The sequence below is a fragment of the Peromyscus californicus genome, unplaced genomic scaffold (assembly GCF_007827085.1).
Source record: "Peromyscus californicus insignis strain IS unplaced genomic scaffold, ASM782708v3 Scaffold_14__1_contigs__length_90479793_seg_2, whole genome shotgun sequence".
NCBI classification, from domain to species: Eukaryota; Metazoa; Chordata; class Mammalia; order Rodentia; family Cricetidae; genus Peromyscus; species Peromyscus californicus.
In genome coordinates, this window is record NW_026294436.1 from 5,659,919 (window position 1) to 5,686,338 (window position 26,420).

Consider the following 26,420-nt stretch of genomic DNA (forward strand, 5'->3'; position numbering starts at 1 on the left):
AACTCTGCTGCCAATCAAGTCAGACTTTGTTTGACACAAGGGAGTCCTCCATGGATTCCACTGCTGGTGTTCACTTGGGGATTCAACAGAGGAGTCATTACAAAGCAGATGTTCTATAGAGTACTGTGTTCAAACCAAAGAAATACATTTTAAGAAACCTACAGACAGATCAAGTATTACTTAAATCCATTTTCAATGTAAGCTTCAAGATAGAGCGCGCATGTGATAGATAAGAACTGTGCAGTTCACTCCGGTCTAAGGGAACCATAACCAGCTTCCTTATCTAAGAAAGTGGTAAGTCTTGTTCTAGACCCCTTACCTCAGTGTTTTGTGTGTGAATCCTCCAAAAAGAGGATTTTCCCTTTTTTTATTTCAAGCTGCTAAAATTTGTATTGCTTGACCAGGTAATGTTTTCTTCTAAATATCACATCTACCTCAGGGTATATATTTTATAAAATGGCATGACCTTAGAAATAAAATTACATTTAAGGTTGGAGGTTTTTATGCTTTGTGAATAAACGTGTGAGTTTTAATGTATGCAGAATAATAGAGGGGGGGTAAAGGGTTTCACCTCTGTGATTTTGTTAAACGTGAGCATTCTATGTATAACACCATGACTTTTCCAGAGCAATGAAAGGCAACAGGTATCTTCTACTGTTTCCACTAGATGAGTAACTGAATGTTATATGAACCTGTGACATCAGCATTTCAGACCAACTTCTTATTCCATATTATTTCTCAAAATTACTCTCTTCACAAGGATGGAATTTAACATCTATTTCATCAGGTTGATGGATTTGTAAACATATTACAAATACTTATTCATAAAATGTTATCCTAAATGTAAGTTTCCTCTGACCTTCACTGCTACCCCGAATGCTAATACTGTCACCAGCGCTGCTGTGTGCTGGCAGTGGGGTGTGTCCCCGTTAACACTCTCCATAACAAACCAGGGGTAAGTCTGTGACTAACACCACTTTAGAGATGAAGAAACCAAGAGAAACAGAGGGTTAGTGTATTACCAAGGGCCACAGCCAGCTGTGGGCAAACCAGACCTGCCGTTTGTGTTTCTGAACCAGTGCTCACATGGACTCATGCACTGTGTCTCCAGGGAAGGCGTCTACACTCACTGCCCGTGGATGCTGAACAGTCCAACAAGTGCATTGATAACTAACTAGGGTAGCTGTGCAGTAGACACCAGGCCTTTCCACTGGGCAGAATGCAGTTGTTGAGCCCCCTTGTGATCCGTGAATTTCTGTTGAGATAACATTATGAACCTCTCTGCTTTTGTTTTTGGTGCATGGTGGCATATGCATCACATACCGGTGACCCATCTCGTGAGCTGAGTTAATGATCCATCCTCTGCTGTCCGCCCTGGGTTCAGGCAGTGCTCTGACTCCTGGTGTTCTTCATGTGGCTTATTTCTGTAATGGCTGATGGAAGCTTCGTGGTGTGAATTAAACCTGGAGTCTGAGTCCGTCAGTGCGTCCTTAGTATGAAGCACTGTAACGAGTGCCTCTGTCCTGCCTGTGTGTGTAAGAGCTGTGTGAGGCCAGTGGCCACCATGCAGTGTGGGGGCCAGTCCTGCTGTCCATTCATACCCAGCACCATTTCTTCATGAGAAACGCGGCCTTGTGGTAGCAGCCCTGCACTTCCTCTGGTTCTCGTGTGTTAACCCTGTGGGTGTTGCCGTTCCTTTTACCTGCAGCCTCTCGACGTCATTCCAGGTCCACTAGCGCCCTCTCCTCTGCTGAATCTGTTGGGCAGTCAGGTGAACAAGTGCTCACTGCATGACTCGGCTTCCCATCCGTCCCCACCCATGTCAGCCTCCGTTGTCATCCTGTCGGCTAGCGCTCGCTCGGCATGCGTGCACCTCATGTCCACCCTCCCGCCTGTGTTTTCTTTTTTTCAGTTGTTGAATGTTTATGGTTCTGTTCATAGGCTTGATGCTTGGTCGCCTGTTTGGCATTGTTTCTCTAGCGTTCATATTTACATCGAAACAAAAATCAGGAAAAGAACAGCCCTACACAGGTGTCACTAGGCCTCCCGTGGGGAAGGGGGGTGCTGTCATCCAGCAGGCTCACTGCAGTGTCCTGTCAGAGGCTAAGTTAGTGTGTTAGTGTCAGGCACCAGTTCCACACACCTCCAGTGACAGCACACAGAGTTTCCCACCCGGAAAGGTACATACAAAGCCCCGAAAGCTTTACAGAAAAGCAGGGTCAGGATCCAGGCCATGAAGAGGCAAGAGGTTAGTCTCACTGCCTGTGAACTCCAAACCTGCCTCAGCTTCACTTACCCAGAACTCACTGGCCACAGGAGTAGAGAGTGAATGTCTACAGATGCATCCGTGTGCCTCCTTAACTGGCGTCCTGTTCGTACACTAATAACCCCTAATGGCTAGTTTCTCCATGGAGTCAGCATGCCCTACTAAGTCACATACTGTTAATGGTGCCAATACTTACCCGTTTATCAAGTTACTTGCCCTTGCATTCTTTCTTCTAAACGAAGCCAGCTACATGTTTTCACCATGTAGGCTCAGATTGAATGTGTTCCCTTAAGGATTAGGGGCCAGGCCAAGGGCACAGTCCTCTGTATCCATCCCTTGGAAAACAGCTTTATCATGTTGGAACAGTGAGGATGGACGACGACAGGGTTTTGCCTGGTGAAAACAAAAAGTCTGTCATTCTGCTTAGATCTACACAAGCATGTCCCCTTCAGATCCACAGGTCACAGTGTCTACTTTATCAGATGACCAACAGTTGCTGTGTGTGGCAAAGCTATACGCATCTGGGGAGCACTGAATCCTTGCTTTATTCTTTAAAAGTTTTAATTTTCTGTCTGAAAAGATCCTGTATTATCCCTGGAATAAGAATTGCTGGCATGAAATCTACTTGTGTTTTTTTGTTTTGTTTTTTAATTTCTGTTTAAGACTTTATGTTTATGCTGGGTAACTTTTAAATGGCTTTTAACTGAATTACTCATTTCCTTACTCATAAATCCCCTGCTATCTACCCTTTTTTAATGGAAAAAAAAAAAGACTTGAACCAAAATTACTTACAAAACAGCATGCATATAACTCTTAATTCTATCCCTGCTTCACGTTCTAACAAATGAGCATACATGTGTAGGCATGAGTTGACCGTCCGAGGTCTTTGTAGTTCATAAGCAGCAGTAACTCACCACCAAAACCTAATGAAATAAGATGACATTTGTAATCATCAGCAAGTGCATTAAAAAAGGGGATAGTATGACATACAGTTTTTGTTTCTTTATTAAAACAATTCGTGACTGTGTATGAGTCTTTTGACTAGCAGTGTGTAAATTATTTTTCCTGCCTGTGGTGGTAGAAGGAGATATTTTAAAAAAGCTAAATAATGCTTCATTTTTAAAGTTCACTAATTATGTAGATGGTGTCTTATTCCCTGTCCAAATGCTTAAATATATCATTTCATAAGAAATTCCTAGGGCCCAGCCAGGTGAATCAGCAGGTAAAGGCCCACCACCAAGTCTGACAACCTGAATTGGGTATCTGGGACCCACAATGGAAAAAGAGAACTGACTCCTGCAAGTTGTCCTCTGACTTCCATATGAGTATCATAGCCCCTCCCCACAGAATAAAAAATAAATTAAAATATAATTTCAAAAGAAAGATCAATTCCTATAAAAATAAATACTGTATCTTATTCCAAATGCTGTATTGCTAACGTGTGACTAAGGCAGAGGTTTATTTTTCCTTGTCCAAACAGTGTTTATTAATGCAGGAAAAACATTTTTTTTATCTTAACGTATTTTTTCTTCCAAAGGTTTCTATGTATTAGGATTTTAATGAGTGAACTTCTCATCAGTAGATGATGAGCCCTCCCTGGAATGTCTAACGTCCAGGAACTTTCTCCTGCTGTGGTTTTAATCTCCAGCACTTTCTAAGCTGGTTCGCTGACTCAGTGGGACTTTAAGAAGTAAGTCTTCATTTACCTGATGAAGACACCCTAGGAGGCTGGAGAGGTGCTCAGGCCGCAAGAGAAGCTCATGGCTTCTCCAGAGAACGCATGTTGAGTGGCCAGTACCCGTGTTAGGCCGCTCACACGTGCCTCTAATTCCAGCTCAGGGCATCCGGAGCCCTTTTCTAGCCTCTTGGCACACGTGTGGCATACACTCTCACACATACACGCAAATGAATTAAAATAGCTTTTAAAAAGAACTTTAGAATAATTGCTTAAATTGCTAACATTTATCTAAGTTTTTGGATTCCTTCTGTCTTATCTATATGAAGTTTATCATTCAAAAATCCTTAAAGGACCTCAAGTAAAATTTAAATGGAAGATGTCTAAATGATTAATGTTCTGAAAAGAAGGCACTAGATTTTTATGGTGATTATTAGATAATTTTAGTAAGTTGATCTTTAAATAATAATAACACTAAGGAAAATTTGTACCAAGATCAATTTAATAATTTATTTTAAATTTTAACTTTTCCCATCACTTTGCCTTAGATATTATTCCCCAAACCATGAAGCTTGCTTAAGTTAGGCAAACATCAAGGCACTTGCCTCTAGAGGGAACGCTAATGGAGTAAGAGATTCAACGCAGAGCCCTGCTCCCTTCCATGAGTTCTCCTCCTTCTGCCCCGAGCCTTTTCAGTGATACAATGTCCAGAACAGGCTCTACTTAAAAACAGACACACAAACGGGGAAAAGCACTTGCTGTGACTCGTTAGTGTTCAGTGTGAAAACCTCAGCCCTACCACTGGCAGGCACGTCCAGTGCCGTTCTCAGCGGCCAGAGAGTTTCCTGTCTTTCTGTCTGTAGTGGGAGGAGGCAGGAGCCCTGGCAGAGAACTGAGAAGATGCAAGTCGACTGACGTGGGTTCTGCTTTTGTTTTTGAATAGATCGGTTTGGGCTGGGCCAGTCGGGAAGGATCCCTGGTTCCGTGAATGCCATGCGAGTGTTGAGCACCAGCACAGACCTGGAAGCCGCTGTGGCCGACGCGCTGGTAAGAGGCACAGGGGGGATGGGCTCACAGCTGATCACACATCCTTTTCCGTCTTGACACCGCATTGCCTCAGATCAGGTGACTACGTCATCATGTACGCGCTCAGAAGGGGTGTGAGTAGGGCTGGGGCAACGGCTCCACGACTAAAGCACATGGAAAGGTGAGGACCAGAGTTCAGATCCCGGACCCACGTGGGTACCAGGTTCAGGGGTGGCCTGCCTGTAACCCCAGCATTCCAGAGGCAGAGTGGGATCCTCTGAGCAAGCTTGCCGACTGGGTTACATTAGCAGCCTGTGGGTTTTAGTGAGAGACCATGCCTCAACTGAGTAAGATAGTGAGCGAGGAAGACCCTCCACATCCTCTTAATACACACGCATTGACATGCCCACACACCACACATATACACATGAGAAAAAGAGAAAAAAGTTCTGTAAAGTTTATTATTTTTTCTTTCTTACACTTTTACCTCTTTACAACACGTAGTGAAGTCAGCCTCCCAGGAAGTAGCAGCATCGAGAACCTGACCCGTGCATGCTCCTTGGCACTCAGGAGACTGCGATGACATTGGGCTTCCCACATGTCATCAAGCCACCTCTGGTGTTCTGTCTGCCATAGCTTCTTTTCCCACAGTATTTCCCGTTTTCATCCTCTTGCCTCCGGTGCTTTATGAGTTCTGCCAGCACAGCCCGCACACATGCTCGCAACAGCAGACGATGGAGTTTGAGACCCGACAGTTGTATTTACTCTGTTCCGTGGTTCTGACCTGGGGGATTGCCCCACCCCTAAGAACGGATCAACTCTGTATTTGAGAAGAGTGCCTGGGGTGGGGAGGTGGCTCAGTCACTGAAGTACTTGTCGTATGAGCACCAGGACCTGAGCGTCATCCCCAGAACCATCCGTAACTGCATCCGAGATGGGACAGGCTCATGTCTTGGGCTTGCTGGCCAGCCAGCCAAGCTGAGTCCGTGAGCTCAGGAGTAAGTGAGATCCTGACTCAAAAACAAGGGTAAACAGCATCTTAAAGATGGTACCTCAGGTTCAACCCCTCCCCCCCCCCCCCCCACACACACACACATGCACACACATGAAAATTTTCCTAAATATTAAGGTTTGGTCTCTAAATATCTAAAGCACTAGTGGAGGGAATTTTCGAATATTACATTATTATACTTGAAAAAAAAAAAAGTCAAGTGCTCATGTCTGCTTCAGTCTGTGGCACAGCAAACTGTTCTGTAGGGTCAGCCTGTGGTGAGCTTGCCTCCCAGCTGGTAGGAACAGCCTCCCACACCCGCTTCAAGTGCTCAGCATCTGAAATAGGTGCTCTTCAGAATGGTCTCATGGTTCTGCCCTCTGCTGTTCTAAGAGTTATCCTCTTGTTAGGAAAAGAGCCACCCACACAACACTGTCTTACTTTCCAGTCTAAGGTTTTGGATTCAGCCCGTGCCACCTGACCATCGCTTTGTGGCCTGTGGCTACCGTGAATCCCGCTTCCATCCCCTCGCTTCTCTGCCTTGTTTGGTCTTGCTCAGTCACGTGCTTTCTGTAATGCGTATCTGTGAGCAAGCTGTTGACGGCTGTCAGAAGGCTTTCCTGGGTAGGCAGCCAGCCTGGCCAGCTCTGTTCATCAGCCTAAGCACAGAAGGCCTTTTTCTGGCAGGTATTAGAGTGCGCAGTATTGCTGGAACCATGGTTTTAACCTAAGAGTCGAGCTGGAACAGAATCCGGTGAGGCTTTCTTTTTCAAAGTCAAAGCATTCTAAATCTGCCTTTTATATATGCGGAGATCCTATAGGAAGTGGTGGGCAGGAGGCTGGGAAACAATGGAGCTGAACCCTCAACTAAGAGGGACTTCCAGTTCAGGCAGATTTTCTGAGCTGTTTAAAGCCCACGTAAGGGACTATCTGCAAAGTCTAGGAGGCAAAGTGGAGCTGGAGATTTCAGACCTTTGCTGAGTGACCGTGAGCGACCTCTGAGCCCCAGGTCCGTTCTGTCCCTGCCTCCCTCGCTCCGTTGTCCACTCTGTCTGGTCTGTCCGAGTGACCTGCTTCTGAAGGGGAAGTGCCAGAATGGTAGGGAATCCTTGCCTACAGAATTGGAAGCCCCTGGGGCCGGCAGAAGATCTCATAGGAACAATACTGGACGAATGGTGACTTAAGAGATGTGCCTCCTGGGGGGAGTCTCAGAGAGAATTCTGCCATGAACCAGAGAGCCTGGGGAGAGGTGCAGGACTAGGAAATGCATTTGGAAAGCAGTCTGCTACCATCTCCTCAGACAAACCGCTTGCCTACCCGTGATTTGGTTTGCTAAGAGATGTTTGCTCTACACTTTTGTTGCCAGAACAATCCCCACATATGCTTCTGACATAATTCTCTATGCTTTTTCCCCCGTCCTCCAATCCTTTCCTGCCTACAGCTGTTAGGAGACGCCAGGAGCAAGGTACCCGTGCTTTCACTTTTGTTTACGACTTTTTTTCTGTTGCAAGTGTATTTCTTTTAGAATTTAGTTGAAAGCAGCACAAAATGTAGTAGTTGTAGTTAGAAATTCTGGTCTCACGTGTTTCTGGTAAGCATTCTGGTTTGCTGTCTTGTGATGGAGTCGGGTCACCTTTGCACATACTTCTGTGTTTTTGTTTTGTTTTTTATGTCACTCCCTCTCCTTTTTGTGTTTCATTTTATTAACTCAGTTTGTGTCTATTTTTATCATATTTTCATGAATAGATCTGTCAACCAACCTTTTTTCTTATTTTAGGAATCTGGCTTATATATAAGTGTAAATCATATGGTTTATTATCTACAGCAAAAATATTTTCAAAGGTAAAAAGGGAATGCTATGAATAACTTTGTTGGAACAGGAGGCAGTACAGTCGGTGAGCAAGCTGGTATTCAAAATAATTGACATTATTTGAAAATTAAAAACATTCTGTGTGGCTAGAGTCAGTAACTGCGTTTAGGAAACACTGTACGTGCCAACCTTATCATTCTGTTGTACTATAGACGGGTTTAACACACTGTCTTATATTCAACACGTGAGAAAGGAGTAAAGAGGCTGTTGTAGTCTGCTTAAAAAGAAGCCTATTAGGCTGGAGAGATGGCTCAGAGGTTAAGAGCACTGGCTGCTCTTCCAGATGCCCTGAGTTCAATTCCCAGCACCCACATGGTGACTCACAGCCATCCGTAGTGAGATCTGGTGCCCTCTTCTGACATGCAGGCATACATGCAGACAGAACACTGTATACATAATAAATAAATAAATAAATCTTTTTAAGAAAGCCTATTTGCGTTATAAAAGCAAGTGATGTTATTAACTAAAGTGGCTCACGCAGTGTGGGACCCCTTCTGCATAGAATTCTTCCACCACTGACATTTCACCTGCACGCTTCTTAAAAGCAAGCGTGATTGTTCAAGCCGGGCCACCCACAGACCATGCTTGAGGTGAATTGCTCTGGGCTCTGGAGGGACTGAGCATGTGCACACGTCTGCAGTGTGTTAGGACTTTTATCCTTCAGAGTTCCATTGAACGCTCGCAGTAGTCTGCTGAGGCAAGTGTAATGGTTCCCCCTCCCTGCGAGGAGTCATGGAGGCAATGGCATGGTGCCAACAGTGATGCCAGGTTCGGAACCCAAGACAATCTTCCGAAGATCCCCCTGCCACCCATACATACACACGCACTTCTACAGGACAGCAAATCCTCTCTCCCTCGAGACCATCTTCTGAAGATCCCCCTGCCACCCATACACATACACACACTTTCTGCAGGACAGCAAATCCTCTCTCCCTCGAGACCATCTTCTGAAGATCCCCCTGCCACCTATACACATACACACGCACTTCTACAGGACAGCAAATCTCTCCCTCCCCAAGATGTGCACCGTGTCACTTCTGTCACTGCCTTGACAGTTCCACCGATCTGTAAGCATAGAAGGTGGTATGCGTGTGTGTGTTTTTACATTGAGGTCTGCGCTGTAGGCTTTAGTAAATGACTCCTGAAAGGCTCACCTTCCACTTCTTCCTTACCCCGCCCTCATGGGACGGTACAGAAGAAGCCTGTGAGGAGGAGGTACGAGCCCTATGGGATGTACTCTGACGATGACGCCAACAGTGACCGCCTCCAGTGTGTGCTCTGAGCGCTCATATGGCTCCAGGAACGGGGGCATTCCTCATTATCTGCGGCAGACTGAGGACGTGGCGGAAGTTCTCAACCACTGCGCTAGTTCCAACTGGTCGGAAAGGAAAGAGGGGCTCCTGGGCCTGCAGAACTTACTGAAGAGCCAAAGAACACTGAGGTGAGATCAAGACACTCTGCCATGAGCTATATCCCAATACCCTGTTTAGACTCATCAGGGGCTTTGAGGGAGGCTGCCATTACAGAGTCCTTGCGAAGTTCTAGTCACTGGGGTACTAACAATGGGAAGACATAGTGCCTGCCACACAGATGCTTGGAAACATCTAGAAAATTCTCTGCAATCTGTTAGGCTGCTAAGACATTTGGTTCTCGTAAGGTGCACTCTGTCCATCAGATGATGCTCCTGAAGGGGTCAGGTACAGAAAGCAGCTGCACATTGCTAGGCCTTACTCCTCCCCCAGGCTCCAGGATAAAATGTCGTGTCTGTAAAGTCATACCACTCGTGTGTACCGAGCGAGCCCTGGATGACTCAGAGCCCTCCCCAACAGCAGCAGCACGTTAGCTTAACAGTGATTATTGCTTGTACCTTCCTTTGATATTTCATAAAGGTTTTTTTTGGTTTTTCAAGACAGGGTTTCTCTGTGTAGCTTTGCGCCTTTCCTGGAACTCACTCTGTAGTCCAGGCTGGCCTTAAACTCACAGAGATCCACCTGCCTCTGCCTCTCGAGTGCTGGGATTAAAGGCGTGCGCCATCACTGCCCAGCTTCATAAAATTTTTAAATAAGCAAGTATTACATACACCAAAAAAGTATGCATTTATGTCACATTTCATCACATCTAAACTGCCACTGGCATGGCATTATTTTATAACTCATGAAATAATAGAAAACTAGCTAGGTATGGGTAGTCTGTGCCTGTAATCTCAGCGCTTGTGAATTTGTTAGTTTGGGGCCAGTCTGGACTACGGAGTGAGATCCTGACTCCACCCCTCCCCAAAATGAAAGAGGAAAGGATGATAAATTCTGTTCACTGATCAGGCCTGTTAATATGTCCTTGGTTTTAAGACCAACCTACTAAGCAGATGTGAGTGAAGCGTGTGGAAGCCATGAAACACACTGTATTACAACTTCTGAGCATTGCTGCAGAGAAGGGCGGGGTTTTGTGGGTTGTTTTTGTTTTTGTTTTTTTAAGAAAAAATTGTGAGCCTGAATAAGTTTGTGGCTGTGGGTAGAAGACCATTCTGGCTCCATGTGGTTCGTGAACTGTTGGTGGTCCAGTCTGCCTCTGCACACCCTTGCTTCCCTTAGCCCCTTCTGTCCATGCAGATGATGGGAGAGATTCTGTCACAAGCTTCTGGAACACAGGCACCTTGTGATTGGTCAGCCACAGCGCGAAAGTGCTTTGTCAGGGTGGTTCTGGAAGCTGTTTGGTCTTGTTGACTAGTCCACTTTCTGGATTCTCCGTGTTTACCAAGTTTACCCGAGTGGTCCTTGTGAACCTGCTAGCACCGATCTAGGTTCCTGAAGGATCATTGAGGCATCTGTGTCTCCGATGTGTGAAGAAGGTGGATTGTCCCAGGGTGACAGGAAAGAAGAACTCTTCTTCCACACATTGATGTGACGGGGGGACTCAGTTATGCTGAAAAGTTGTGAGAAAAGGCACGAGGCACAGTGCGCACTGAGGCTTTCTTTGGCCCCAGTGTTAACTGTTGTCTTGTACTCTCCTCAGCCCTGCGGCATAGGCTTATCCTCAGTGCCCAGGTGAAAGAGAGGATGCCATTGTACGTGTTAAGAGTGCAGGTCTGTGGCCCAGGGAGATGGCTCGGTGGGTAGGGTGCTCACTGCTGAGCCTGGCAACCTGAGTTCAGTCCGTGGACCCCTGCCACGTGGTAGAAGGAGAGAATTTACTCCCACGGGTTGTCTGTGACCTTCTTCACACACATGCATGTGCACACGTACATAAATAGTTAGCCTGGCGGGTGAAAACAGACCTGGGCTGAAGTAAGGGGACTTGGCTCACATCTGTCCACCTCAGGGTGGCAGTGAGCAGACGGCAATCAAACCTGTTTCCTCATCTTAATGAGTCTAAGGCTGGCCTTTAGACTCTCAATTTCATCACGAATTAGATTAGACAATTCACTTGAGATGGGTTTTTTGTGGTTGTTGTTGTTGTTAAATCGCTAAAGATTAGGTAAAGGGTTTCTAAAGCAAAGCCATAACTAGCTGCGTGGTGATACTACATTTTAAACTCATTCATTTCCTTTTTTCTCCCCTAGTCGAGTCGAATTGAAGAGATTGTGTGAGATTTTCACCCGCATGTTTGCTGACCCTCACAGCAAGGTAAACCAGGCCTTATGTATCTTCCGTCTGCATGCCTGTGTGAACTGTGTACTCCACCCCAGGACTGAGAGAGTTCCCCAATAGTCTTCATTAACATCTTCCTAAGTGCAGTTCTTGGGAACTTACATGACCATCAGTTTCAAATTAAATGTGCCTCAAGTAAAGAGTGTCATGAAAGGAATCGGCTGGAAGCTTTTGTTCAGTCAGCAAGCATTTTTGTCTGTCTCCTAAAGCCAAACAGTGTGCTAGGTTCTAGAATATAATATAGTACATTTTAAAAATGTTACAGTAGTGGGAAAGTGTATATGATTGCTTTGGTATCATGTAGAATTTGTATTCATAGGATAAGATAGAAAAATGGAAGTATTTATTTATTGCCTTTATTGGAAAACCAAGTTCAATTATTTCCCCCGATGGAATCTGGCTGTTCCCGATCCTAGGTGGTACTCTGCCTTCGGGTAGACAGTGGACACCAAGCTTGAGGACTGCTGAGGAGAAGCCATCTAGAGGGTGGAGCAAAGTCCTCTCCAGGGGTGGTGCTGAAGGGGCCTCTTTACAAGAGTTCCTTGGCTCTAACAGTATTTTAAGTAAATACTGTTGTTCAGGAAGAAGTCAGTAAGGGCTGTTGATGTTGAAAGAGTGAGAAAATGGAGAAATGCTGACACAATGGAGTTAAAGGGTCAACACCAGATAGACACTGGAGTGTGGAGATGAATAGGAACTAAAGTCATTGTGGACAGGATTGCACTACAGTTTCCTAGTAAAGATGGTCTCTTCCAAGTCATGCTGGGAGAAAAAAGCCTGTGGTAGCCGCAATCCAGCAACTTGCTTTTCTTTCTTCTTTTCTATCCTTGCATCCTCATAGGAATTGTCCTTGAAGTAGTAAATATCCATCCACCCACCTATCCAAATGTTCACCTACCCATCTGTTCATCCATTCACCCGTCCATCCTTCTATCCTGCCTATCCGTTCATCCGTCCATCTCTCTGTCCATCCACCCACTCAGCCACCCATTCATCCATCCACCTATCCATCTATTCATCCATGTACCCACCCTCTACCCATCCATTCACTCCTCTACCCAGTCATTCGACATTTCCTGAATTCCTGTCTTGAGGTAGGGAAATGGAAAACCCGCAAGCCCCTTGCCTTGGAGGCACTCACAGGAGCCCAGGGCTCGTCTCCTCCTCCTCCTCCTAACAGCTTTTCACTGTATCAACTGTGAAGCCTGTCTGCGAAGGCTTTCCAGATAGGACAACATCGAAAGTGTTCATTTAAAATCCCCCATAGGCTGAGTTTAAAGGCCACATAGATAGATACCCATAGACCGCATCATCAAGATTGTCCTCCATGGCAGTATTAAGAACGATACAATCTAAAGCATAAGCCTGTTGTAACTGTTAAGAGTTATACCATAAGGGATATTATGTTAGATGGTTTCACATTGATGAACTTTCTGTTACCCGTTACCTCTAGATTGCTGATTCAGAAGCAGAATGTGAGGATAAAGAAGGAAATTTGTTTCCATCAGAAGGCTCTTGTCCAGTGAGTTGGAGGTCTCAGTTTAGTTCATATTTATTAGCCGTCTGAGCCAAGCTAGGAATCCCACCTCTCAGAACTCACTGACTTTTTTTCCTGAGCTGTCACTGGAGACCCCTGGTGGTGAATAGTTACTGTGATAGAATTGAGGAGGTGTGGGGTGGGTATCCCAGCGCAGCACCAGGGTTGGGGAGTCCAGTGCCACTTGCTTCCCTGAGACCAACTTAGGGCGTACTCCACTGTGCACTGTTTTACCTCAGGGAGCAGCAGTAACTACACAGTGGCATGAGAATTAACAGGAGTTGTCAGTGACTCCTCTGATAACCCCTTGATAATGTCGGAAACTGGCACATGTCAAGTTACTGGGCAAAAGTCAGCCGTTCTTCTGCCCCTTAACATCCTGTAATAATATGTGTTGAGTGCTAGGGATTGAGTCAGACTAGTATAAAATCAGAACAAAACACCACCACCCCCGCCTCTCTCTGTCTTTCTTTCTGTCTCAGAAAACCCTGCAGGATTAAACTCTAAAAAGTTTATTTTTCTTTGTACTGACAGTTACAGGTTTATATTGAGGGAGAAGAGAGTATTTTATCAGTTTGTAGCTTTTTCAGAATTCTTAAAGGAAACTGCATGAAACTGGTATTCCTTTGCTGTGGACTAACATGGAATTTGTTTTGTTGCATGGCCTGGTGTGCGGTGGAATTCACAACAGAGAGTAAGTGTCAACCACCCCCTACCCCCACCCCCACTCCCACCCTACCCCCACCCCCATGTCTGCTGTGCATTTGTCTCTAATGATGAGAGCAGCAAACATTGTTAACCTATGTGACAAGACTGGGCTAGGCCAGCGCGGGCGGGCATGTGCACTGTGCGTGGGCGGACTGTGGAGGAGATCCTGAATGCAGGCTGTGATGTGCTTGGTTTTCTCTTCGTGCAGGTTTTCAGTATGTTTTTGGAGACCCTCGTGGATTTTATAATCATTCATAAGGATGACTTGCAAGACTGGCTTTTCGTCCTTCTCACACAATTACTTAAGAAAATGGGAGCGGACTTACTTGGATCTGTGCAAGCGAAAGTTCAGAAGGCACTGGACGTCACCAGGTAAGCACTTAGGGTCGTGGCCGTGGTTTTAGTCCCATGTCTCACCCGTCTAGAAGATAGAGTACCATGTCATCTCCAAGTTGTCAATAGTTTATGAGTGCCTATAGAATATATAGAGCTTTAAAAATTCCCTTTCTTTTCTAAAGAATTTAGAGAGATTATTTAGAATATTTGTTTATATCTTTCTGAAGTTCTTAGATTTTAATACTTCATTGTTTTTTATAATTTGCGTCAGAAATTTATCAATATATGATATAGAAATCTTGTTGGACCATAAACTGTCTCTACGTTGGCAGTTCTGGGGCTAGAGAGGTGGCTCAGTTGGTGCTAAGGGCATCATGAGCACTTGAGTTGAGGTTCCACAACCGTGTTTGCACCCATAATCCTAGCACTGGGGCGGTGAGGACAGGAGGTGTCGAATCAGTGAGCTCCAGGTTCAGTGAGAGACTCTGCCTCAAAACGTAAGATGAGGAGTAACTGAGGATGGCACCTGAGCTTGACTTCTGGCCTCCACATGCTCTTCGTGTGTGTGTGTGTGTGTGTGTGTGTGTGTGTGTGTGTGTGTGTGTGTCCAGAAATAAATAATGCACACACACACATACAGAAATAAACAGTTCCTCGGTTTAGAATTTGAAACACGTAACAGTCTTTGTAGCTCGTCTGGCTGTTAGAGCAGCTCAGGAACATTTACAAGCTGCGCTGCTCTCCAGAAGCCTGGTGTCGGCTCTGCAGTTGAGGGCCTTAGCATGCCTGGGCTAGAAGTGAATGATCTCAGAAGACACTCGCAGTGACCTGACTGATTTGGTAGAAGGTAGAGGCAAAAGGAAGACTCACAGATCTTTGAAAAGAACAAGCAAGTGTCTCCCAGGCGTTCGGACGTTATCACCAGGGCAGTAACTTTCCTAGAACCCAAATCTCACACTCTAGAATAGACCCCAGGTATCACGGGATGTTCACAGCCAAGGAGCTTAGAGGTGATTTGGTATTTCCTCAGAAAGAAACGGAAGCCACCCTGACTTGCCCAAGGTCACAACTAGTATTGGTGCCAGGGTTTCTGCCTTTGCCTTTTTGTCTGCCACTGTGATTCCAGACCGCCCTGTAGCCTTGTGTCCTGCCCTCCTGGACCTTCTTGCTCAGGTAGCACATGCCACTCCACCATCACACCCGTGCCTGCAGCTGCTACCTGACCAATGCCATGTGGGATTTGTGACTTACACTCTGCTACCAGCAGATGTCGTCCTTCACCTGCTGATTTGGATAATTTGCACAGATTTTGAACACATTTTCTTTTAATTTTAAAAGAACTAAGAGTAGCATACACTGTGATAAGGCTTCCAAATTCTTCTTCCTCTGGATGGTTCATTTTAGCAGAACGGGGAGCAGTACTTACCCAGGGCCTTGAGGCCTTACAGAAGGTTGGCCCAGGATTGACTGGGAGGTCTGGTCAGATACAACCCTGCAAACAGCCATACAGCTAGGAAGGAGGGTCACTGACGGCCTGACAGCTGTCACCACTGTGGTCTTACTAAAATAGGACCCAGTGTTCCCAGACTTTATAAAAGGTCCAAAGCATAGATTTGGGTAACATTAAAGATGTTTTTGTGACACTGTAAAGACCAAATAAAACATGTGTGAGTCGGTTAGTCCAGGGGTGTCTCGACTTTGGTAAGTTTATGAATGAAAGATTTATTTAAGATTTTTTGAATGGTGGGAATGTTAGGATTATAGTCCTAAATTTTGGTGACTAAGGAATACAATTAGATGTAGCTCCATGAATTTTCTCTCTCTCTTTCCCATCCCAGTATCCTTCACATTCACACACATACACAATGAGAAGAAAATAGAGTTGTAAGCTTTTGTTAGTTACTTTTCCTTGACCCCTTTTCTTGTAAGAGTCCTAATTTTAGGCTGGGGAGATGGCTCAGCACTTGCCCCACAAACATGAGGATCAAAGAGATTGCCAGAATCCGTGTACAAGCCAAGCCAGCATGGTAGATGCCTGTAATCTCAGATTTTGGAGAGCTCAGGTAGGAGATCTCCAGGGCAAGCTAGCTAAACTGGCCAGAATTGGTGAGCTCTGAGTTTAAGTAAGAGATCCAGTCTCAGTAAACTGAGTAATCAAGGCCGATCCTCAGCAGCATCACAGGCACACACATGTACAAGCAAAACCAGAGAAAACTTAAGTAAATTTGGTGTGTGTCTAAGGCATCTGTTCTCAACTGAGATGTAGAGCTGTTCCTGTAGGAGAGGTCAGGTAGATGCAGAAACTCCCGGAGGACACTGTGAATCGTCTTGGTGATCATTCACCAGGAGCAGCTTGCTCCACTTCCCTAACCTGCCCTGGCTTCCTTGCCTCGAGCTATGCTAAAACAGGCACATTTCCTGCCGAAACATACCCACATGTCTCCACCTGCTGGATGCAGAAGCCGGAAAGGCTGTCATCTGTGGCTTATTGACGACTTGAATAGCGACACTAAAGTGTACTTGATCCCCCAGAAGTCACCACTGTAGCTTCCAGCATATAAACAGATGTGGAAATAAGGTTGCTCTGGGGCTAGTTTATCACTCTCCAGGGCAAGGGGAGCCCAAGGCTTTGCACATGGTAGGCAGGTGCTCTGCCATTTAGTGTACTTTTTATTAGTAATTATTATGAAAACACTGGTTCATAGTGTGTTCTCCTTTATAAAACTATAGTTTCTTTATGTTCTTCAATTTCCACTTCAGTCTTGGAATACTTGATAGCATTTCTTCCTGTATTAGAGGTTCAGACCTGCATTCTTAGTCACTTTCCCATCCCTCGGTAGGAAGGCTTTTAAAAGAGGCCAAAGAAAACAGTCTTATCACTCGGCCCCAGGTACTCAGCTGCCTTATCTTCCCTGTGATGAGGACAAGAACTTACATTCGAGTGGCTCCATTATGCAGTTTGAATCTGGCAGTAGTGATTGCCACCCTGTAAGGATGCAAGGATTGATGTCCCCTAGCCAGAAGCCCCCAGGATCGCTTGATTGGGTCAGACATGTGCAGTGACTGTGAGACACTGGCTTCGTCACAGGCTTGAGGCTGGAGAAGGGGCTGCTGGGACACGAGGCATCTCTGTGAGCCATAGCTGTGCAGAGAATTTCCCAGCACTGTGCGTGACATGGGCATTCTTCTGTGGTGACTGCAGGAGGGTCACCTGCACATACAGAACTAGAAAGACATCTACTTAGCCTCGGCAGAGTCAGGGTCAGCAGCCTAGTGCAGATGGAAAATGGGATCTAGGGTCAGCAGCCCTTCAGTAAGCAATGTTCAGAAAGGAGGGGAGGAGGCAGGAGGCAGGAGGCTGCCTGCTTCCCGACATTTTTTTCTAGTCATCAGTTTTAAAGTGAAAGTAGCTCTCAGAGTGACCTATGTTCCTTTCCCTGAGTTTTCTCTATGCAAATATTAATTTAGTATTTATATAAAATGAAAAGCGCCATCTATAAAAATGTAAATGTACTTTTGAATATATCAGCATGGTACTTTGTGTAGTTTTCTGTTCTTTTCTATAATAAATTTCTTTAACAATAAGAACTTGTTTTTGTCCTAGGGACTCTTTCCCATTTGATCAACAATTTAACATTTTGATGAGATTTATTGTGGATCAGACGCAAACTCCGAACCTCAAGGTCAGCGGCTCTTCATGTTGCTTTTCACATTCACTTTCCCCTGTGTGGCTCGTGATGTGTCAGATTCTGCATAACTGGGAGCACCTCTGTCAGCTGTCTGTGGACATGCTCTCCTTTCTCTTGGTCCCAAACGGCTAGTTCCTTGCCCAGGCAGATGCTTAACTCTCAGGATCTGCCCAAACAATTGTGCCATATTACATTCCCGCCAACAGTGTCCTCACCGACAATTGTGCATTAGCCTCTTCCCAGTTGCTGCTGTAACTAGGAAAGGAAAGCGTTCTCATGTGCTGAGATCGGTGCAGTGTTAGAATACTTTCAATAGAACACTCTCTAAGACATGTAGAAAGCCACACCTGTAATGACAAGGTCGCTCAGTTATGTTACTATACAAAGGAAGGGTGTGTGTGGTCAGATGCAGTCTGTTCCTTGGCCATTGACTTTTCCTGAGGCTCTAGGATGGGTCTCATAAATAATAGTCCCTTGTTCCTGAGATCAAAAAACAATGGAGAAACTATCTGGGTATGAGCTGGGGGTGGGAATTGCCTCCCAGGACCTGACCCAGAATGCTTCACAGAACTGGCTTAAGAGCTAAACTTGGTCTCCTGGCCAGTGGGAGAAATACTGTCTTTAAGAATCTAGGAATGGGGCTGGAGAGATGGCTCAGTGGTTAAGAGCACTGGCTGTGCTCCCAGAGGACCTGAGTTCAATTCCCAGCACCCACATGGCGGCTCCCAGCTGTGTGTAGCTCCAGTTCCAGAGAATCTGGCACCCTCACACAGACATATATGCAGGCAAAATACCAATGCACATAAAATACAAATACATAAATCTTAAAAAAAAACTCTAGGTGTGTGGGTGTGAAGTAGGCTGCCACTCCATGCAGAAACTTAGCATGGGGCGGAGGGCAAGTTTTTCCTTCCTGGTGTTCACTACTCTGCTAACCACCAGCTACGACTTGTATTCAGTTTGTGACATGTACTTGACATTTATAATCACTGTTCTCCCAGGTCAAAGTCGCAATCCTGAAATACATCGAGTCTCTGGCCAGGCAGATGGACCCCACAGATTTTGTAAACTCCAGCGAAACAAGGCTTGCTGTTTCTAGAATCATAACGTGGACTACAGAACCAAAGAGTTCAGACGTGAGAAAGGTATGTTCACAGAGCTGAAGCAAGACTGCAGATGCTTCCTAGGCATGCGCAGACATTCCCTGGAAATGTGCACACTGCCCCACACACCCGTGCCACCAAAGCTGTGCTGTTACTGCTTCCCTGTCCTGCTCTGCCCATCTCTAGTCTTTGTGATAACAAAGCACTAGTAGTTCTGTGTCTGCTAGCAATGTACTCCGATGACGGACTGGCAGATCTGGGGCTCACTGGCTGCAAAGGTATCTGGGAGTGAAATGTAGGTGAAACATTTGAAAGACACTAAAAGAGCCAAATCAGTTCTGTTTATATGCCAACCTGGAGTGTGCCCTCTTTAACTTGGGAAGTGGAGTGTGCCCTCTTTAACTTGGGAAGTAGAATGGGATTCAGGTAGAATTCAGATTTGTGTATGTGTGTGTGTGTGTGTGTGTGTCTTTGTCTGTGTCCGTCTGTCTGTCTGTCTGTCTGCCTGTCTGCCTGCCCACCCATGCACATGTGTTGTGCATTGTATGTGGCCAGAGGTTAACCTCAGGTATCTTCCTCTGTCTCTTGCCACCTTAATTTTCAATCAGTTCAACTACAGTGGCCGACCAGTGAGCTTCAGGGATCGTCCTGCCTATTCACATAGACCACCATGCTTTTCCCGAGGTGCTGGTGATCTGCACTCAGGTCTCATGCTTGTATAGCAGGCACTTTACTGATTGAGCCGTCTCCCCAGCCTCAGTATTCTGATTCTTTTAGACACCTAACACCAAGCTGTTATTTCATTGCTTTACTGGCTCACAGGAACTATTTCCTACTTTCTTCCAAAACGCCGTATGGGAGGCAGGCAGCAGTGGAACACAGGCTGCCATTGCTTACTCGGCAGTCCTCTGCTTCACAGAAACGGTATTCACAGATACGTGCGAGCATTTCCTCGCCCCACAAGCTGCAGTGAGTCACACTGGGTTGCTGTAGCTGTCCCATTCTCCTGCCACTATTCCAGCCTCTGCTTGGGCGTCACACATGCCACGTGGCTGTTGTGGCCTTTTGCTTTATCTAAAAGCTTTGTGAGCTGGAGAGATGCGTCATTCAGTGGAGTGCTTGCCTCAAAAGCATGGGGACAGTCCCCAGAACCCCTGTAAACAACTAGGCTAGTGTGTGCTCACCTCAACAGCTCCCCAACAGGGCTCGTCCCTCTGCCATCCAGGCCTCTTCTCCTCCTCACAGCCTGAAGATCACATCTGGTTGGACGTCAGGTACTTCACCAATGCCAGAAGGCCCCAAGTCTTCCCTGGGGACTCCAGCTGCTGTCACTTCTCCAGGGTGGTGTTCAGACACTTCCTGAAAGGCACTGCCTTAGTGTTCTGTTGCTGTGAAGAGACACCATGACCACAGCAGCTCTTAGAAAGAAAACGTTTATTTGGGACTGGCTTACAGTTTCAGAGGTTTAGTCTATTATCATCATGGTGAGAGGCATGGTGGCATGCAGGCAGACATGGTGCTCAAGGGACTGAGAGTCCTACATCTAGATTGGCAGGCAGCAGGAAGACAAAGAGACACTGGGCTTGGGTTGAGCTTCTGAAACCTCATAGCCCACCTCCAATGACACATTTCCTCCACCAAGGCCACACCTACTCCACCAAGGCCACACCTACTCCACCAAGGCCACACCTACTCCACCAAGGCCACACCTACTCCACCAAGGCCACACCTCCTCATAGCACCACTCCCTATGGCTACATGGGACCATTTTTGTTCAGACCACCACAGGCAAGTGATTCCTAGGCTGTGGCCAGCTTCTTCTGTTCTGAGCAAAGGATGGAGATGATTTCTCTCAGCCTCAGACTAAGGAGTTTAGATTGACTGATGAAGCCCAGGTACTGGTAAATTGGAGTTCCGAGTTAGTGAGCAGTGTTCTTGGTTATCTGCTGTCCTTTATCCGCAGCCTGGAAGCTCAGCAGCCAGTGGCAACAGCAGGTGTGAACTGGCCAAGCTTCTAGTTTGATGCTTCTGCTCACCTCTGGGAATGGGAGGTCATGCGTAGCACAGGTGCCCCAAGAGTGGGACTCCACTGCTGGGAGCTAGCAAGGGACTTCTCAGGACCCAGTTTCTAATGACAATAAGCATGTGTCATAGCGAGTTACAGGAAAAACTGAGGAAGTGACCCTGAGCAGAAAGGGGGGCAAGTGATACATAGATTTCCCAGTTGCTCATCTGGCGCCAAGGCCAGAGCATCTCTGCCATCTGCTGTCCTGTAGCCCCTTTGATAAAGAATATTTTAATTCACCATCCTTTTTTAAAACCTCTAAGCATTTATCAGAAGAAAGTCCATTGGTGAAGTGTAACCAGTGAGCCACTTTGGGATTTAGAAGATGCAGTAGTAGGTGGTTCAGTGGTTTTGTTTGACTCAGAAGTCATTAACAGATGTCACTGAATGTAACAAAAGCCTTAGAGTCGCTAGCTTCCCAACTCCAAGTGTAAAGATGTGTTACATTTTGTCAAGACAAAATGGTGAGATACACATCAAATGCTGTTTATGAAAGAGGCCTAGCAGCTGGGACTTCAGGGCATGATGTTGGTGTTTTCCCCACTTCTGTTGAGTGCCCTTTTGATAGGGATGCAGATACGAAGAGCCTACAGAAACAGCAGGGAGCAGAGAGGAAAAATAAAGTCTTAATATGCAGTCTGGAGCATGCCCCTGATAACCAAAGGCTTCCCATCAGGCCTCCCCTCCCGAAGGTCTCCTCTGCCAGCCGGAGGATTTTTCTGCCTCTGAGTCTCTTGACCTCTTTTCATGGCTCACCTAATTGGGTCATGCCCACTCAGGTTACTTTTCCCTTTGTCTCATAGTTAACCATCTAGAGACCTTAACTATATCTGCACATCCCTTCCTCCGTATGATGATGATGAGAGGCATATCCATCATCCTCTCAGATCCCACTCGCCGGAGGGGGATTTCATGGGGCCTGTACTTGGGGCCAGCCTTGCATTGTGCTTCCAAAGCTCTTTCAATGGCTTGGCAGAAACCTTGCATCGTTATATAGTAATTCCTTAGCTCTAAGAAGGGAGATTTGTGTGTATGCGTGTGGGCCAGAAGTTAACCTCAGGTGTTGTTCCCTGGGGTTCTATGTTTTTTTGAGATAGTCTCTCACTGGCCGGAAGATCTCCCAGTAGGCTAGGCTGTCTGGCCAGTGAGTCCCAGGGAACCTTCCCTCTCTGCCTTCTTAATGCCTGGCTGGAGAGAGCTCTGTGGTTACGGGTGCTTACAGCTTTTGAGGATGCAAGTTCCACCCTAGCACCACGCCAGGCAGCTCACAGCCGCCCCTAACTCCAGCTCCAGGGAATCTGTCACCCTCTGGGCTTCCGTGGGCATCTGCACACACATGGCAGACTCTCACACAGACATACACTCATAAATGAATAAAAAATCTTTAACACAAAATACAAAGACAACACAGCAATAGTCATGTATCTCCATGCCTGGGAGTGGTTGCTATTATTATTTATCACCTGTGTGAAAGGGTCCATGCCACCACACACGTGTGAGAATCGGTTCTTTTTCACCACGGAGTCCTGGGCGCCAAATTCAGGTCATCAATCTTGACGTCATGCTTTTTCCCACTGAGTCGTCTCACTGATTCCATACCCGGGCCTTTTTATGAGTTCCGGGACTTTGATCTCAGAGCCTCATACTTGTGTGCAGGCACTTTACCAAATGAACTATATCCCTAGCCCTAGAGATTTCTAAAAAAATAATTATACATTTATTTACTTCCTTACTTTGGCCTCTCTGCAAATTGTGGTGCAGTTCATCTACTTAAGTAGGTGCACTCTACATTTCAGACACACTCTGCTCCTTTTTTAATCATCCAGGGTGTTGTGGCTCTGAGTGCACAAGGCTGACCAAATAGATGCATTGAGACACGGTATTCCAACACATGGTCTTTGGCCTCCAGATGATTCCTTTTAGGTCCCCGGAGCTTACCGCTTCCCAGGCATAGAGTCACTTTTACTGGAGTGCCCTGTTTGAGCACTGTCCACTGACACTTGGGAACGCAGTTGCTGCTGAGAACAGCACTGCTCGCCCAGAACAGGAGGCGTATTTGAAGCATTTTCTGGACAGATATAGTGCCTTCACAAAAGATGGACAAATTGTGATATGATCTGTGCCCTGCAGCTCACTATTTGGGCTAGACTGGCTGGCCAGTGAGCCCCTATTCTAGCCAGACCTGTGCCCTGCCTCCTTAGTGTTGGGGTCACAGGCACGTAGCCGCAAACAGCTTTTACATGGATGCTGGGAGTCGGAACTCAGCTGCTCATGCTTGCCTGGTAAGCATTGCCGACTGGCCCTCCTCCCCAGCCTGTGAAAGTCCTTTTGAAGCTTTTTTAATTTTTAGTTTATTTAATTTTCATTTTAATTTATATTTTATTTTATTTTATTGAAACAGGGTGTCATTGTGTCAAGCTCACTATGTATGTGGCTGAGGATGACTTTCAACTACTTTTTAAAAAGACTTTAGGAGTTTTATTCTATTTTTCATGTGTATGGGTGTTTTGCCTTCATGTCTGTGCCTGGTGCCTGCCAATGTCAGAAGAGGGCAATCTATCCCTACAACTGGAGTTCTGGAGGTGGGAGCCACTATGGATGCTGGAAACCAAGCTCAGGCCCTCTATAAGAGGAACAAGTGCTCTTAATCACTGAGCCATCTCTCTAGCCCTTTCATTATTTTTTTAAATTATGTGTATCTGTGTGTCTGAATTCGAGTATTAGCATGTGTGAGTACAGGTGCCCTTGGAGTCTAGAAGAAGCCGTCATCCTCTGGAACTGGAGTTACGGATAGTTTTGAGCTGCTGACATGGGTGCTAGGAACAAACTTTCTTGGATCCTCTACCAGAACACTGTGTGCTCTTAACACACACACACACACACACACACACACACACCCATACCCATTTGTCCCCATGACCTTGAACTTCTGATCCACCAGTTCTGAGATTACAGACCTATGCCACTGCCCACAGTTTATGTACTTCTGAGGCTCACACCTGGCGTATGTAGCTCTGGGGATAAAACCCAGGGCCTCATGCATGCTGGGCAAGCACTCTTCCAACTGAGCCACACCCATGGCGCTTTTGAAACACTTTAAACTGATGCAGGCTGGTGGAGTTCAGATTCATTGACTTCCAACCTTCTTAATACTCCTTTTGTTCCTTTCTTAGCTCCATTTTTAGGGATGTTTCACATGGCAAGAGAAGGGTGTTTTAATAGTTAAGACATTTTTGAAAACCAAAACCAAACTCACAGCATCCAAAGGGTATTGCCTACCAGACTGTGCCTGGTGGAAGGCTCCCGGTGACAGCTGGCAGCTTACCTGGACTGGCTACTCGAACATGAACCTTTTCTTTGTGGAAGTGTGCGAGCCAGACTTTAGAGGTCACTACACCTTTCCCAGTGCTCTGCTTGGTGGAAGGGAGTGGAGTATGTTGTCATAAAAACAGGTTTGCTGTCTGGCCTCCTTTTGGCTTCTGCCTGTGCAGCTGAGCAAGTCATTTCCTCTCCTGAGTTCTTATTTGTTGTCTGCAGGGGCTGACAATACTTGCGGGGGGCATCTAGGGCAGGCTTGGTTACAGTAAGAAACAGATCCTGTAGCCTCATCTACTGTGTATAAGGGTTGTCCAGGATTTGCTGCTGCTGTTTAGAAAACAGATCGGAGACTAGGCTCTTTCCAGCACTTAGGAAGTCATGTAATCTATGAAAGGCCATCTAGTTAAAGGCAATAGAATTTTTCCCATAAAATGTATTTGTTAGTTTCTTTCCTGTGTGTGTGCGCATGTGCATCTATGGTGCTGGAGCTCAAACCTGGGGCCTTGGAATGCGAGACAGGCCCTCTGCCACTCTGCTGCACCTCCGGCCCTTGGGTTTTTTGAGACAGGGTTTCGTGAAGCTCAAGCTGGCCTGGGATTTGTGGTCTCCTGCCTCGGCTTTCTCAGGGCTGGGGTTCCAGGCGTACACCTGTATGCCCAGCCAGAGTATTTCATTGCATGTTCCTATGGTAGGATTCTAAATGCCAAATGTCTGCTTATTTTATACGATTCTTTTTATGCACACATGTGTCACTTGTCAGCAGGCTAGCAGGGACCTTTCACAGTTGCTTGGTGATTCCTTGACTGCCAGATATTTTGAGAAATGTGAGAGATGAAGACATGGCAAAGAAACCTAGGAAGTATAGAAATGCCATTGGCTGCATCAGGAAAAGTATGTAAATGGTCTTTGAATGGTGAAATTCCTAAGTGACTTATGAGCAAGATGGCCCAGAGGGTAAAGGTTCTTGCCACCAATGCTGATGACCTGACTTTGAGGAAGTAGAGAACTGACTCTTGCAAGTTGTCTGCTGGTCCCCGTATGCATGCTGTAGTGCATGTGCACACCCCCACTACACACCCAAATAAATAAATTAAATTTTAAGAGAGAGAGAGAGAGAGAGAGTAAATACAGAGGCAACATAACCTAATCTAAAAAGTACGAGTTGACTCTCAACTTAACCATGACTCTGACTCCCTCTCAAGTCTCACTTTGACCTCTGATGGCCACAGGAAGCAAGAATTCTCCTCCCCACAGGGAGGATTATGGTTAAATAAGGAACCCAGCAAACCTCTGGGTGCGGAGGTCTCACTGTCCCTGACTTCTGGCTCAGGGCCCTCAGCCCTGATGAAGCTTCACTCTCTCTGAGCCAGCAAACAGCCTTGGCTGACCTCTCCCGCTTCCTAATGCGCCTGGCCCTCTCCTGCTCGCCAGTCTCAGCGGCAGCATCAGCATCAGCATCAGCGGCAGCATCAGCATCAGCATCAGCATAGTCGAGCAGGGGAGGATGGCCCTACTAGGTCAGTTCCTATCTGCTCTGGGCCTGGAGAAGGACACTTGGAAGAAGGTTGTAAACAGGTAGATTGAGTCCATGTACTAACTCTAAGCACACCCTCCTTTGCCTTGCATTGTCCATACCGGTTACCCTTGTGAGGCCACTGAGAATTACCATTAATGTGATGATATGTGACTGTGTGTGCCTGTGTTTACCACCTTCTCAGTGAAATGGTTTCCAAGGGTAGCTCAATACCATACTCAATACAATAGCAAGGGGAGAAAGACAAATCATAACTCTCCAGGGCTCAGGGAGGCACCTTCCCCTGAGCAAGGGCCCGGTTAGATTGCTCACTGGATGAAGATGTTTGCTGCCATGCAGAGGAGGTGAGACAAGGAGATCCCTGGGGACCTCTAGCCAGCCAGCCTAGCCTGCTCGGCAGACTCAGTCCACTGAGTGACCCTGTCTGAAAAACGGGTGGACAGCACCTGAAAAACCTGGAGGTAGTCCTCTGGCCTTCACATCACACACAGACACACACACACACACACACTGAAAATCTCACAATACCTGTCTTCAGTTGTTTCGTAAAAGCACATTCACTGTTCTCAGTAAATGAGAAAACTCTGTGTCCTCCCTCTCTCTACATCGGAGGTTTTTGCAACTGAGTATCAACACTGAACATTTGTCAAGGTTTAAT

General features: G+C 46.2%; 1 protein-coding gene across 1 annotated transcript in view; it reads left to right on the forward strand.

The window, feature by feature from the left end:
- Clasp1 (cytoplasmic linker associated protein 1) overlaps positions 1 to 26,420 on the forward strand; it is a 236,065-nt gene that overhangs the window by 163,471 nt on the left and 46,174 nt on the right. Inside the window, 9 exon segments of the mRNA XM_052736724.1 lie at positions 1,709 to 1,771; positions 4,885 to 4,988; positions 7,400 to 7,423; positions 9,024 to 9,089; positions 9,091 to 9,269; positions 11,385 to 11,448; positions 13,926 to 14,089; positions 17,658 to 17,736; positions 18,744 to 18,887. Coding sequence (XP_052592684.1) covers positions 1,709 to 1,771; positions 4,885 to 4,988; positions 7,400 to 7,423; positions 9,024 to 9,089; positions 9,091 to 9,269; positions 11,385 to 11,448; positions 13,926 to 14,089; positions 17,658 to 17,736; positions 18,744 to 18,887 — 887 coding nt within the window.